This window comes from Somniosus microcephalus, chromosome 2, assembly GCF_052327205.1.
Source record: "Somniosus microcephalus isolate GS21.2 chromosome 2, FLI_Smic_1.0, whole genome shotgun sequence".
Classification (NCBI taxonomy): Eukaryota; Metazoa; Chordata; class Chondrichthyes; order Squaliformes; family Somniosidae; genus Somniosus; species Somniosus microcephalus.
Genome location: NC_140988.1, coordinates 270,981,435 through 270,996,690, shown reverse-complemented (window position 1 = coordinate 270,996,690; position 15,256 = coordinate 270,981,435). Strand labels below are relative to the sequence as shown.

General features: G+C 43.8%; 1 protein-coding gene across 5 annotated transcripts in view; it reads right to left on the bottom strand.

Annotated features, from left to right (window-relative positions):
- Positions 1-15,256, bottom strand: part of dhx29 (DEAH (Asp-Glu-Ala-His) box polypeptide 29) — a 147,917-nt gene that overhangs the window by 69,988 nt on the left and 62,673 nt on the right. For all 5 annotated transcript variants that reach the window (XR_015074354.1, XM_085972169.1, XM_085972182.1 and 2 more), the window contains 5 exons: positions 13,273-13,416; positions 12,479-12,655; positions 12,082-12,222; positions 8,122-8,266; positions 4,582-4,702 (listed from right to left, as the gene is read on the bottom strand). Coding sequence is in view for 4 of the 5 variants with exons in the window: in XM_085972169.1 (XP_085828295.1) it covers positions 4,582-4,702; positions 8,122-8,266; positions 12,082-12,222; positions 12,479-12,655; positions 13,273-13,416 (728 nt within the window). In the remaining variant the exon portion in view is untranslated. The remainder of the gene's footprint in view (positions 1-4,581; positions 4,703-8,121; positions 8,267-12,081; positions 12,223-12,478; positions 12,656-13,272; positions 13,417-15,256) is intronic.

Below are 15,256 nucleotides of genomic sequence, written 5' to 3'. Positions count from 1 at the left end.
TTACTACTAGATGTTTAAAGCTGGATCATGACCACACAAATGGATAGGTCTCATGGATATTTTTGGCAACCTTCTGATCAAGAAACATGCCATTGCTTTTGGTAAAGTTTAGCTTTAATCATCCAACTGGACTGTTAGACCAGGTTACTGGATTACTAACATAACCTCGATGCTACTGTCCCCTTTTCGGCCCCCATATCATCTTCATTGTAAAGACTGCCTGCTTCCACCTCCATAATATTGCCCACCTCTGAGAATAACTCTGCTGAAACCTTCATCTATACCTTTGTCGCCTCCAGACTCGAATAATCCAACATATTCCTGGCCAGCCTCATATCCTTTACCCTTCGTAAACTTCAGTTCATCCAAAACTCTGCTGTCTGTGTCCTATTCCTCACCACACCTTTCTGACATACATCGACACCGAGTGCCCCAAATTCAAAATTTTTGTTGTGTTTGTCGCTTCATTGACTCGGTCCTCACTATTATTTATCTCCTTCAGCCCTAATGCCTCCTCTCTATTCCACTGACAAGTCTCCTGCGCATCCCCACCCCCCTCCCTTGGCCCCACAATTAGCAACTGTGCCTTCAGCTGCCTAGGCTAAACAATCTCGATTTCCCTCTGTAAACCCCTTGGTCGCTCCAAAGTTTTAAGACTACTCAAAACCTGCCTCTTTAACCAAATTTTTGATCATCCCATCTAATATTTTTGGTTCGCTCGGAATCCTTTTTTTTGTGATTACACCTCTGTGAAGCACCTTGAGATGTCCAGTGCAAAGAGGGAGAGGGTGGGGAGGAACCTTGTAATTTGGATGGAGAATACAGGGGATTTGAAACTACTTAAATCACAGCATCTTGGATTGGAGTCTGTGGAGTATTCTGCCAATGACCCTGGTGGACATATGCAGAGTTATTATCCAAACACACAAGACCAGGCATGGGGTGGGAATAGACAATGGCCTACTCCACTCCCCTGTCACCATCATCAGGAATAACCTAGATGACCATCAAAAGATGGTGTGAATGCGAACTTACTTAAACACAGTACTGGGGAAAAAGATATATATACAACCAGGGCGACAGACCATAGTGTAAACAATTTTACAAGTTGGTTCAGCAAAGAATCAACCCCAATACCTAATGTGCCTATGGAGAGTAGGGTACCTTAACGACCAAGAGGCACAACTGGTCAGCTTTACACATAGTATTATATAATAGCTTCTTGTGACTGGAAATTTCTTGGAATATTGTCCTATTTCCTGGTGGGGTGGGTGAATGCTCAGGCAGCAGACATCAGCGCTAGGTTTGGTCATGGTGACTGTGGGGTAAAGTAATCCACAATCCTTGTAGGGTTGTCTTGCTCTCTCTCAATTACTGTAGTTACCATGAAGTTGCAGAGTGCAGCAGTGGATGTTTCCTGGATAGAGGGAGGGGCATGTTTCTACTTTGTGGGAAGGTGCAAGCTGCCTAGAGTGCTGGCAAAAGCAGGAGGGGAAAGGTTGGCGACCCACAGAGCAAGTCATCCTGTATTTGCTCTCTTTTGTCCGAGAGTTGAGTGACAAAGGCCTGGGATGTTGTGGATCTGTGGGCATGGGGGCTAAAGTTCTGTGAAGTCCACATCGAAGGCTGCCATGTTGTCCACATCAATGGCTCTCCTGGTTGAATAGCATTCATCTGTTTCCCTTCAGGGTTTCAAGGATACTGAACATTATAGTTCAGCAGCCCTGGTTATCAGCCACCTTTGGGGGTATTTCCCAGTCCCTCTTCAATAAGTGAGTCATTGGTCAGTCCTGGGAGCGAGGTGCTTGACTCCTGGTTCACTGTGTGTGGTGTGGTGGGTTGGTCTATGCGGAGGGGAGTGTCGCTTGTTGAGCTATCTTGTATATCATCACTCCGTTATTCCAGGGGGTTGTGTTGCTGAAGTTGGGACCAGCATTTGTGCTCCAGGTTTGTGTGTGAGGCATGTTCAGACTCAATTATAAGGCTCTGATATTCCTCTCCATAGAACCTGGTGCTATGGGAAGAAAACGAGAGCGGAAACATAATGGCCCAGAAATTCGGGTCGGGGGCTTCCCGCGGGTGTAAGCCCCCGACCTGCACTTACCTAGCGCGCCGGCCGTTGAGCTGTGGGCCCGTGTGGAATTCTGATCCTGGGCCTGCTCCAACTGCTGGCGCGCTGTGCTTGTGTATCCCAGGGGCGCAGTTAGTTCGATACGTCCCCTGGGATCACGTGGGCCATGGGGAGCCAATCGGAGCAGGGAATGCTCCATTCATAAGTTTGACAGGAAGAGCCGTCAAAGCTTATAAATGCTACGGGCCCCAAAACATCACTAAGTCTTCAAATTATTTTAAAAATGTGATTTAAAAAAAAAAAATTAACTATAAATTACATGAAATAACTATTTTAAACAATAATTTAAATTTTTGAAAAAAAAATCTTATTTTCTAACAGGGCTAAAAATAAACTTATCTTTCTTTAAAGTATTTAAAAATAATAAACCTGTGGAAAAAATGTTTTAATTTTAATTAATTCACCACTTACCTTGTAAAAAGCAGGCCTTACAACTGCTTTTTAAATGTGTAAATTCTGGAGACTTACCCTCCCGGGAAAACCTGCAAAAAAAAACTAAGTTCGATGCGCACGCGCAGCCTCTCCTGCGCATGCGTTCGAACTCTGAACCCCTTCGTTCAGGGGAACGGAAGTGCCGGTTTCCCGCGCATGCGCAGTGCATGCAGGAAACCGGCACTTCCATTGGGCTTACGGGTGAGTACCCCATGCATACTCACCCGTGGAGACCTGAATTTCTGGGCCAATATCACATGTCCTCCCCCTTGACAGTGTCCTGGGAATTCTGGGGCTTCGACAAATGGGGGGAACCTGGGCCACACAACAGACACAGGCCTAGCACATCCATGGAAATTAGACATGAGAAGGTACTCCTGGCCTTCTCCTGCCTCAATTTCCTCAGATTAGTTACCTGGTGAAGCTACCCTATGTCTCCACTTTCCAACTGCCTCCCATAATTAACAGTGCGAACAGCTGATTGAAGCAGTTCATATACGAATCTGTCTTCACATTTGCTTCTGCTGCTGTGTTCTTGGCTTTTGTTAATTGTACAAAATGGGGACGGAACTGGTCAGGAACTTCTTTCAGGTAAGTAACTACATGAAGCCTGCAGTTGTCAATCATCACAGCGAGAACCAGGAGAGCTTCCTGCATTTCTCGCAATGCATGCAGTGTGAACAGCTGATTGAAATTGCGCTAAATGTCCACTTTCCAAATGCCTCCCGTAGTCGTTAACAGTGCGAACAGCTGATGGAGACAGCAGGCAGCTTCAATCTGCTGACTGAAGCACTGGTAATAATTACGGGAGGCAGCCGGAAAGTGGAAACTTCGGGCAACTTCGTTCAGATGGTTTTACGCAAAAACATGCCTGCTATATGCAGTAGTGGCTGTTATCATTAGAAAGTGACCATCAAGGTGTCGGATTCTTGTTAAAACCCATCTAGTTCATTAATCCAGTTTGGGAAGGAAATTTGCCTTCCTTACCCAGTCTGGCCTATGTGTGGCTCCAGTGAGTGACTCTCAACTGGCCACCAAAGTGGCCTAACAAGTCACTCAGCTGTATCAAACCACTACTGCAGCAGTTCAAGAAGGCAGCCCATCAACCACCTCATGGCAACTAGGGATGGGTAATAAATGCCAGCCTTGCCAGTGAAGTCCAGATCCTGAGAATTAATAATAAAAAATTAAAAAATCAGATTACTGAGCATGACAGAGGACTACTCCCCAATTGCTTAATTTCCATTTCTTTACCAAAGCCACTTGCAAAAGGAACAGTCTGCCTGGAATGTTCATCACAAATTAAAACCTGAATTAGAGGAATGACAGTTTCAATCTCTCATTACCAGGCATAATTTTGAGGTAGCTCTTCGCTGAGGACAGTAATTTGTGTTGGTGATCTTTAAACAACTGACAATCACAGATAGAATGAGGTACCGGAACTTTTCAAGCCACATGGCAAGCAGCACAACTCCACAAAATATAAATACATTGCCCCCAAGCTTCTTACCACAGCATGGGCATGCACTATATTCCACTGAACAATGGTTCCATCAGTTGGCAGCCCAGAGCTTCTGCTGCAACTGCTTGTCCCCTTGTAACGCAGTCAAGGTAGGCACCAAGATATATGAACTTGTATTCATGTACCCAGACTTTGGATAACGCATTCCTACTCAGTATCATCATCAGCGGTGTGATAGAAATCTGCCTTCAGCACAATAGAAGGACCTACACATGACTGGTTTTGACGTGTCAGTCACCTAGATGCTTTAGGTGCGCAATCCAGACCTACTCTTCCTCATGTAAGTGGCTTTGGGAAAGAGATCTGGATTAAATAGTTGGTGGAGTAAGCCTTGTATATGGCACTGGAATTGAACATCTAGAATATGAAGGTGAACAGCACTTCAAAAGGAATTCTTAGGTAGCTTTTTTTTTCGTACTATTTCAAAAAGTAAATTTAAGTAGTAATGCGATTCAAATGTTTGTAACATACATTAAAGTGGAGAAAAAAATTGTACCTTTTCCTGTCTTGGAACCTTTTGTCTGTAGTTAAAAGATCATGAAGCTGCTGAATATGAGCCAGACCTGGCAAGAATACTAACACTGCACCATCAGCTGCTCTGTACTGGGCACTTTTTTCTGAAAGGGAATTAAATTTCATCAACTCAAACAAATGATTGCATTACATTGTAAGTTCTAGCCAACATCACCAAGATTTGCATGCAAATTTTCTTCCCTGCCGTCACCTCCAAAATCCCTCACGGATCAATTCTTCACCCCTCCTCTGCATGCTGCCCCTCGACAACATCTTCTGCAGGCAAGCAGTCAGCTTTCACACATGCACTGATGACACTCAGCTACATTTCTCCACCGCCTCTCTCAATCACCTCCATTGTGTCAGACTGCTTGTCCAAGATTTGATTTTGGACAAGTCATAACTTCTTCCTGGTCAACATCCAGAAGACTAAAGCCATTGTCTTCAACCCCCACAACGTTCACTCCCGTGCCATAGATTCAGTTAGTGTCTTGGACTGAACCAGATCATACACAACCTCGACATCCTGTTCAACCCAGAGCTGAGCTTTAAACCCTACATTCTATCCATCACCAAAAATACTCATTTCCACCTCTGCAACATCTGCTCACCATTATCCACATCTTAACCCCTCCACCACTGAAACCCTTATATTTGCCTCTGTCACCTCCACACTTGATTACTCTTAATGCTCTCCTTCCTGGCTTCCAGTGATCCTTAAACCTCAACTCGCCCAAAACTCTGCTGCACTAATCCTTTCCTACATTGCAACAGTGACTACACTTCAAAAAAACACAAGTACTTCATGGGCTATAAGAGCGCTTTGGGACATCCATAGAAACATAGAAGATAGGAGTAGGCCATTCGGCCCCTCGAGCCTGTTCCGCCATTTAATGAGATCATGGCTGATCATCCAAATTCAGTACCCTGTCTCTACTTTCTCCCCATATCCCTTGATCCCTTTAGCCTTAAGAAATATATCTAACTCCTTCTTGAATATATTTAATAAGTTGGCCTCAACTGCCTTCTGTGGTAGAGAATTACACAGGTTCACCACTCTCTGGGTGAAGAAATTCCTCATCTCGGTTCTAAATGGCTAACCCCTTATCCTTAGACTGTGACCCCTGGTTCTGGACTCCCCTGCCATCGAGAACATCCTTCCTGCATCTAGTCTGTCTAGTCCTGTTAGAATTTTATAAGTTTCAATGAGATCCCCTCTCATTCTTCTAAACTCTAGCGAATATAAGCCTACGTCATTCCTGCCATCCCAGGTATCAGTCTGGTGAATCTTCGCTGCACTCACTCCATGGCAAGAACATCCTTCCTCAGATAAGGCAACCAAAACTACACACAATACTCAAGGTGTGGTCTCACCAAGGCCCTGTACAACTGCAGCAAGACATCCTTGCTACTGTACTCAAACCCTCTCGCTATGAAGGCCAACATACCATTTGCCTTCTTAGCCGCCTGCTGCACCTGCATGCTTACCTTCAGCGACTGGTGCACAAGGACACCCAGGTTTCGTTGCACTTCCCATTTTCCCAATCTACTGCCGTTCAGATAATAATGTCACCAAACTGGATAACCTCGCATTTATCCACATTATACTGCATCTGCCATGCATCTGCCCAATCACCCAACCTGTCCAAATCATACTGGAGGTTCTCTGCATCCTCCTCACAGCACACACGCCCACCCAGCTTTGTGTCATCTGCAAACTTGGGAGATATTACATCTAGTTCCCTCGTCTAGATCATTAATATATATCGTGAATAGCTGGGGTCCTAGCACCGATCCCTGCGGTACCCCACTAGTCACTGCTTGCCACTTGGAAAAAGGTCCGTTTATTCCAACTCTTTGCTTCCTGTCTGCCAACCAGTTCTCTATCCAAGTCAGTACCTTACCCCCAATCCCATGTGCTTTAACTTTGCACGCTAATCTCTTATGCGGGACCTTATCAAAAGCCTTCTGAAAGTCCAAATATACCACATCCACTAGTTCTCCTTTATCTATTCTACCAGTTACATCCTCAAAAAATTCCAGTAGATTAGTCAAGCATGATTTACCTTTTGTAAATCCATGTTGACTTTGTCTGATCCTGTCACTGTTCTCCAAGTGCTCTGCTATTACATCTTGTATAATGGATTCTAGCATTTTCCCCACTACTGATGTCAGGCTTACCAGTCTATAATTCCCCGTTTTCTCGCTACCACCTTTTTAAATAGTGGGGTTACATTAGCTACCCTCCAATCCATGGGAACTATTCCAGAGTCTATAGAATTTTGGAAGATGACCAGCAATACATCTATTTCTAGGGCTACTTCCTTAAGTACCCTAGGATGTAGATTATCAGGCCCTGGGGATTTACCGGCCTTCAATCCTGTCAATTTCCCTAACACCATTTCCCTACAAATACTGATTTCATTCAATTCCTCCCTCTCATTAGACCCTCTGTTCCCAGACATCTCTGGAAGGCTATTTGTGTCCTCCTTTGTGAAGACAGAACCAAAGTATGTATTTAATTGGTCTGCCATTTCTTTGTTCCCCATTATAAATTCCCCTGATTCTGACTGCAAGGGACCTACGCTTGACTTCACCAATCTTTTTCTCTTCACATATCTATAGTCGTCCAGTAGTTGTGAAAGGCGCTATATAAATGCAAGTCTTTCTTTCTTCTTTCTTTTCCCAGATAGGCTGGATGGACCACTTGGTATTTTTTTTGTCCTTTTTCAATTGCTCACATATTGTTATAACCAACCAGTTTGAGTGAGGCATATTAAATAACGGCATCTCAGTATCCCATTCAGGTGAACAGGATGCACTTTAGCCTCCTCAGAAACTCAATCATGACACATGCTGTACTATGCATTCCTTGTGTGTCTGCACGTAATTTTCTATCTACAGGAAACTTTCTGGTATCCGGCATGGACGGGACCGACGTGGTGCCGGTTCAGCAACAATTCCGGATAACCGAACGCTATAGTGAAAGATACGGACCTTAGAGCTCCGTATGAAGCAACAAACCCTGTAGCAACAGCTTCAGAAGAACATCCACAAGTTGCAAGCGTCTCTGTAGCTTAGCAACAGCTGCAGCCAAACCCTTGCCTTCCTCAATTTGTTGCTGTGCAAGTAATAAAAGTTATAAAAGTTAGCTGAAACCGACTCATGAATTTTGCCGGTTAACTGACATTTCCGGTTATTTAGGGGCCGGTTAATCGAAAGTTTCCTGTACTTACTGGCACGTAGTCTACATACTGAAGCTATATTAACCAGATTTATCCTGTTATTCGAACCCATCCAGTTCCTTCCTACAGACAATATTTCTTTGGCCCTTTCAGTACAAGAATAATGAAAATATTTGATCATCTCCATCTACACTTAATCCTGTGACTGTTGGAAATCAAAAAAACAAACGTTGGAAAATACATACCTGGTCAGTAAGCATTTGTAAAGAGAAACGGCAAGTTCATCATGCAGGTGTACCTTCTATTGGAACACTATAGGAAAAAAAATGTTCACCTACCCAAGAAGTTAATGAGCTCCAAGATGAGATCCACATTTATTTTAGTTGGATGCATGTACTGAATAGCATGACAAGTACGATGACTGTATTTTTCAAGGTCAAGTACCAAATTATTTCCAGGTCTCGTTTCTTTCACAAAGTATTCCTGAAATAGATATGAACAGTGACCAATTAGAAAGCAGATACGGGCACTGGAAGGGGGAAGAGAGGGGAAACAGGAGAGATTTCAATATTCACAACTTTCAAATTGTAATTTTACAATGTCTAAAGCAACTGTTTGCAACACAACGTTATGCACAATGTTCCCTCCAATTTTTTTTGTACTGAGCGGCCCACGAAGTCCTTTGAAATAACAACAGAAAATGCTGGAAAAACTCAGCAGGCCAGGCAACATCCGTGGAGAGAAATTAGAGTCAACGTTTCGGGTCAAAACCCTTTATCAAGACTAAAGAGGCACAGGGAATGAAATGGATTAAGAGGCCGGGCTGGGAGAGAACAAAAGAGAAGAGACATTAAGAGGTATTCAAAACAAGACGAGATGGCGATAGGACTAGTGGAGACAAAAGACAGCTCTAGATTAGGTGTGAAATGCACTGGCAGAATGGGAAGCAGCTGCCATGTGGGAGAGAGAAAAAAAAGGAAAGGGGGGGGGGGGGGTGGAAACCAAAACAAAGGTGTGGATAAAAAATATAAGTAAAAATATAATAGGGGCCGAGGTTATGATCTGAAATTGTTGAACTCGATATTGAGTCTGGAAGGCTGTAAAGTGCCTAATCGGAAGATGAGGTGCTGTTCCTCGAGTTTACGTTGAGCTTCCGTGGAACAACGCAAGAGGCTGAGGACGGTGAGGTCCGAGTGGGAATGGAGCGGTGAATTAAAATGACAGGCGACCGGAAGCTCGGGGTCACCCTTACGGACTGACCGGAGGTGTCCTTTGAGCATGGCTTTTTTGTCCATGGGCAAATTTTACAAACAATGACAGCAACAGTAACAGCAACCATTTAAAAAAAATGTATATATATATATGCGCCATATTGGCACCCCACCGTCTCAAATCATGAGACAATCAGACAAACTCTTAAAAATCACAAAATCAGTTGTTATTTTGGTTTATAAACATCATTAGTGGCTTTATTTAATCTCTAACAGGTCACAGCTCTTACAGAACTATATTACATGTGTCTGGTGTTAGAATTTGCTCAGTCAGGTGTCCCAAAGTTAATTATAACATCTCGGGGTCATTATCCAATTAGGACATGCTAATATTGGAGATTAGTCAGGGCAATGGTGGAGTAGGATAAAAGAGACGGGTCAGGACTCATCCCAGTTGAGGTGTTAATAGCAGGTTGGCCAGAACAATAGAGGCACCCAAGTTAACACATTAGCAACTACAGGAAACTCTTTTATCCGGCACCGATGGGATCGGCGTGGTGCCGGTTGATCAAAAAGTCCGGATTAAAGAGAGGTATACTGACTAAGGTACGAGAGCCCCGTACACGGCCACAGATCCAGGCGTCCCTGTTGCATGGCAACAGGTGCAGGAACCCCGGTTACACGGCCACAGATCCAGGAACCCCGGTTACACGGCCACTAATATGAAGTAAAACTTACCTGAACCTACTCCTGAATTTTGCCGGTTAAGAGAGATTTCCGGTTATTTAGGTGCCGGTAAAAAAAGAGTTTCCTGTATGAGCAAGGTCACATTGTCCAGGTCATCTCTTGCTCCTTTGTAAATTTGGACATGAAACATCAGGTTAAATTGATTAGCAGTTAAACCAAAGATGGCCATTAGCTTAAGGTATGGAGATTTGGTGAGAAGGAACCATCAATATACATTCTGGGCAAAGTCTCATTCATCCCATGCGACCTCAATCAGGTTAGGCAGACACAATTTGCCTTTAACAAATCCGTGCTGGCTGTCCCTTATTAATCCATCTGAACCACAGGAGCAGATTAGCGTCTCATCCCAAAAACAAATAGACTGGATATTGTTGGTGGAAGGAAAACACTTGATGAATCAAATGACTTGTTCTGTTAAATTTTCTTATTATTACACCAGGCATTAGCAATAACTTTGTTTCCAACAGTTGTTGAGAGTTGGTGAGAAACTAAGGCGGGAGTTAACATGCACTCAGTGCAAACATAAACCCGTACGATACTCATGCCTCAAACCTTCAGTACCCTCAACTACCTCTTTCATTATACCGCCACTTTTTCATTGAAGTGCACTCAAAACCACTTTCCATGAGAGCAAAAGCGCTTGTAGAACTGCAGCCTAATTCAAGATGAAAAAGTTCATCCCTTTCCCTTCCCTTCCCCCTTGGTATTGTTCAGCTTTAATCAGACAGATACTCATTCACATCAATATTTCCAATTCAGGACCGTTTTTTTTAGGTTACAGATCCACAGCTCACCTTTGTCTGCATTACTCCGCCTGAATTGAAACATTTAAAAAAAGTTTTGCCTGAAGAGGTTCACCAAGACACTTACGGTCTAGAGATCGGGATTATTTTTAGGTTAACTTAAAAAAAAAATTAAGATATTCCAAACATACAGTAATATAATATAACTGTAATCACTTTCCTGCCCGCCGGGCACATTGAGGTCCTCAACTTTCTTCAACCGGCTATTTCAAAGTGCAGCCGGAGACTGGCTTCCTGCGCAGAGCATGCGAAGAGCAGGTCCAGGAAACTGAGTGGGGGTGAGCGCAACATGGGCCTCAGCAACACCAAGTGTGCGTCTCAGGCCCCGAATCAGAGCCACTGAGCTTGGCGGGTGTGCAGCGAGGGCCCCAGTACCATTAAGTCGCTACACTAGTGCCTCCCCCATCCTACCCACCACTTCCTAGTTTCTTGACCCATTTCTCCCCCCCGCCTCTTGAGAATGCACCGCGGCCTTGAGGAGCATGCGCACTCTCGGCAGGGAAATCAGCGCAGTGGATAGAGCGGTTGCTGGGGTGCAGAGAATTGTGGGTCCTGCGGCCGCCATTTGTCAATGGCTGTCCGAGACAACGCTCGCTGGGTTCCAGGGCTCCGTATTTTACCAAACGCCATTCCAATTCAGATCGGCTCTGTGAAGACTTTTATTCTTGCATTATCAAAGCCACATACAGTCATCTTAATCGAAGAAACCAATGACTTCCCAGCCAAGTTGACTCACCTTGCAAAAGTTATTTCTATTTGTCATGGTGCTTCGGACATCAGCAATGAGGCTGGATTTGACTGAATTTTGCAGGTCTGTTCTCAACAATGCAAGTGTTGGGAAGCTTCCTATTGCTCATTCAGCTCAAAGCTCTCTGCCCAGAAGGGCATTGCAGCCAAATGAAATAATTCCATCCCCAGCAACAGGCCAAACTTTCTAGTTCCCATCAAAAAGACAAGCCGAGAGTTAACAGCACCCTGGAATACTGAGGACCTTCTTGACACAGATAAAAGACTGCTTTTATCTCCTATCACCAGGAGTATCCCCTTGATGCTAACTCAATCCGAAAAGGGACCCTGCTTACCTTTTCCTCCCCCTTCACAAGCAGGATAATCACTAGCTGGTCATTAGTCAACTAGGATATGGATTTATACATACATAAATTTCCCCATCTATATCCATTTTAAATACAAATGTATAATCATGAATATGAAACTGTAATTATTTTTGTTTGAATAGTGATAGTTAACAAGACCAGGGAAACTTACTGAGAAAATTTCCTAATCCCAATAATGAGAGGGGGCTTGCATGGTTGAAACTGAAGTATCCAATGCTAATGACTGGTCCAAATTCAGCTGAACTCTCATACCATCAATCTCCGAAACTCCAATCAGCAAATTCCACTATAGGTCATATCATTGGTACGAAAACAGCTAAAAACCAAGTTCTGCAACGTCTATGATTACGTAATATAGAATATGCTTCAGTTGAAAAGTGAATACTATATACACTGTGCATCACAAACCACTTATGAACAACCTGATGCTGAAAGGTTCTTCCTCCTTTGCCAGTGACCGTCAGATTGATTTCTTCCTCCTCCTCCAAAAATTGTTGGCAGTATTCAGAATCCTTTTCCAAAACGTAGCCAGTCTCTTCGACCACATTTTCCAAATGAAAAACCTGTATATAATTGGGGGAGGGGAATTTATAAGAGACGTACAGTTGATCTACATAGTGAAACTAAATTTAAATATCTATAATAGTGCGGAAAATATCACTGAGAAAGTCCACACAGTAAATAAAACTGTTGAATACTTAGTTTGCCATGTTACATACAAATTCAGGACACGACTATGCACACATGCAAATCCTTAATGAAAGAAATAGGATATAATATATAAAAGTAAAACATTGTGTCCTCGTTCTTCGTTCTTACCTGTACTGGGTAAATTCTCCCAGGGATATTGATAACAGGACAGTGTCCAAAGTAATTAGCAAACTTATCACTGTCAACAGTTGCACTCATCAAAACCAGGTTTAGATTCGAACGCTTTTGCATTATCTCCTTCAAGATGATTAACAGAAAATCTGACTGAACACTTCTTTCATGAACCTACAATATAAAGGGACAATCAGGAAAACAGTTTCAAAAACAGGTTGAAACAACTAATTTTCACTTAAGGCTTATAATTGAAGTATACATGTCAACGTTTTGCAACAGTGCAAAAACAAAAATGAATGGGTGAACAGGTAGTGGGAGCATTTGATTTTTTTTTTAAACTGTTAAATATCTCCCCCAGCTCATGCATCAAAGCACCAATCTGTTTTGAAAAGTTAACTAATTGGACATGTTGCAGATTCATATCCTAAGCAATGTTCCTGCCAAGCTGCACACTCAGCCATGCAGTCATCTGCAAGGACCCAGGCAGGCCACTCACCGGCTTTTACATTGTAAATACTGCACATGCACAGAAATTTAAAGGGACCGTGCATTAAAAGAAACTGGCTGTGCAGAACAAAGTGCTTACAGAGAACATTGATCCTCAGCAGTTTAAGTGGATAAAAGCATTATGTGGTGTAGCACTGTACCAAGCTCAATCCCTTATTTGTAGCGTTTGTACTCAAGATTTGCACCTAACCTACACTGAAACTGCTCCAATCATCATAGCATAGTACATTTTTATTACACGGGGGCCAAGTATAGCAAAGTTTCATTGGAGCTTTTCTTACCTCATCCACAATGACATGAGACACACTGGTAAGAAGCGCATCTTGCTGCAGTTTCCGTAGGAGAACACCAGTAGTACAGTATAAAAGCCTGGATGATTCTCCAACTTTTGTTTCCAGTCTGATTTGATAACCACAAAGAGAGTTCTGCAAATGGAAACATGAACCCAAATTACAAAAGCATGCTTCTTGGTAAGTTAAGAATACTATGTTCAAGATATGAGTGAATAAAAGCACAAATCTAGCTGAGAAATTATAAATTGGCATGTATGCAAACAACCAAGTCCACTTCCTCTAAAGACACTGGACAATTTGCCTATCATGGATCAATGGATCTTACCCACGAGCCACACAAGTGCCAGGCAATGACTATCTCCAACAAGATAGTGTCTAACCACCACCCCCTTGACATTCAACGGCATGACCATCGCCGAATCCCCCAGCATCAATATCCTGGGGAGTCACCATCGACCAGAAACTTAAGTGGACTAGCCACATAAGTACTACGGCTACAAGAGCAGATCAGAGGCTGGGTACCCTGCGGCAAGTGTCTCATCTCCTGACTCCCCAAAGCCTTTCCACCATCTACAAGGCATAAGTCAGGAGTGTGATGGAATACTCTCCACTTGCCTGGATGAGTGCAGCACCAACAACACTCAAGAAGCTCAACACCATCCAGGACAAAGCAGCCCGCTTGATTGGCACCCCATCCACCACTTTAAATATTCGCTCCCTCCACCACCAGTGCACCACAGCTGCAGTGTTTACCATCTACAAGATGCACTGCAGCAACTTGCCAAGGCTCCTTCGAAAGCACCTCCCAAACACGCAACCTCGAGCACTTAGAAGGACAAGGGCAGCAGGCGCATGGGAACACCATCACCTCCAAGCCATACACCATCCTGACTTGGAAATATATCGTCGTTTCTTCATTATCGCTGGGTCAAAATCCTCGAACTCCCTTCACCACATGGACTGCAGCAGCTCAAGAAGGCAGCCCACTACCATCTTCTCAAGGGCAATTAAGGATGTGCAATAAATGCTGGCCTTGCCAGCGACGCCCACATCCCATGAACAAATTTTTAAAAAATAAGATAGTTTTATGAGGGAAGCAATCAACCCTGGGTAAAACTTTCAGGATAAAACTCTGAAATCTGCACCCCAATTTTCCAAAAGCAATTCAGAAAAACTCAAGGGTATTACTAAAGGACATTAGCATTACAAAACAAAATATTCAACTCAACCAGGCTGCACTCTATAGATTACAGAAGAAAATTCCAAATGTTAATTTTTTTTCAGGTAGTGAAACATGTGAAGATGTATTTAAAGGATTGCTGAGCTCTAATTAAGCTCTGTGGGCTCCTTGGAAGACAGATTTTTTTTTTTTTTTTTTTTTTTTAATTGTTTATGGGATGTGGGCGTCGCTGGTAATGCCAGCATTTATTGCCCATCCCTAATTGCCCTCGAGAAGGTGGTGGTGAGCCGCCGCCTTGAACCGCTGCAGTCCGTGTGGTGAAGGTACTCCCAGTGTTGTTAGGTAGGGAGTTCCAGGATTTTGACCCAGCAATGATGAAGGTTCGGCGATATACTTCTAAGTCAGGATGGTGCGTGACTTGGAGGGGAACTTGGGGGGGGGAGGGGGGGGGTGGTGGTGTTCCCATGTGCCTGCTGCCCTCGTTCTTCTAGGTGGAAGAGGTCACGGGTTTGGGAGGTGCTGCCGAAGAAGCCTTGGCGTGTTGCTGCAGTGCATCTTGTAGATGGTACACACTGCAGCCACGGTACGCCAGTGGTGGAGGGAGTGAATGTTTAAGGTGGTGGAGGAGGTGCTAATCAAGCGGGCTGCTTTGTCCTGGATGGTGTCGAGCTTCGAGTGTTGTTGGAGCTGCACTCATCCAAGCAAGTGGAGAGTATTCCATCACACTCTTTACTTGTGCCTTGTAGATGGTGGAAAGGCTTTGGGGAGTCAGGAGGTGAGGCACTCGCCGCA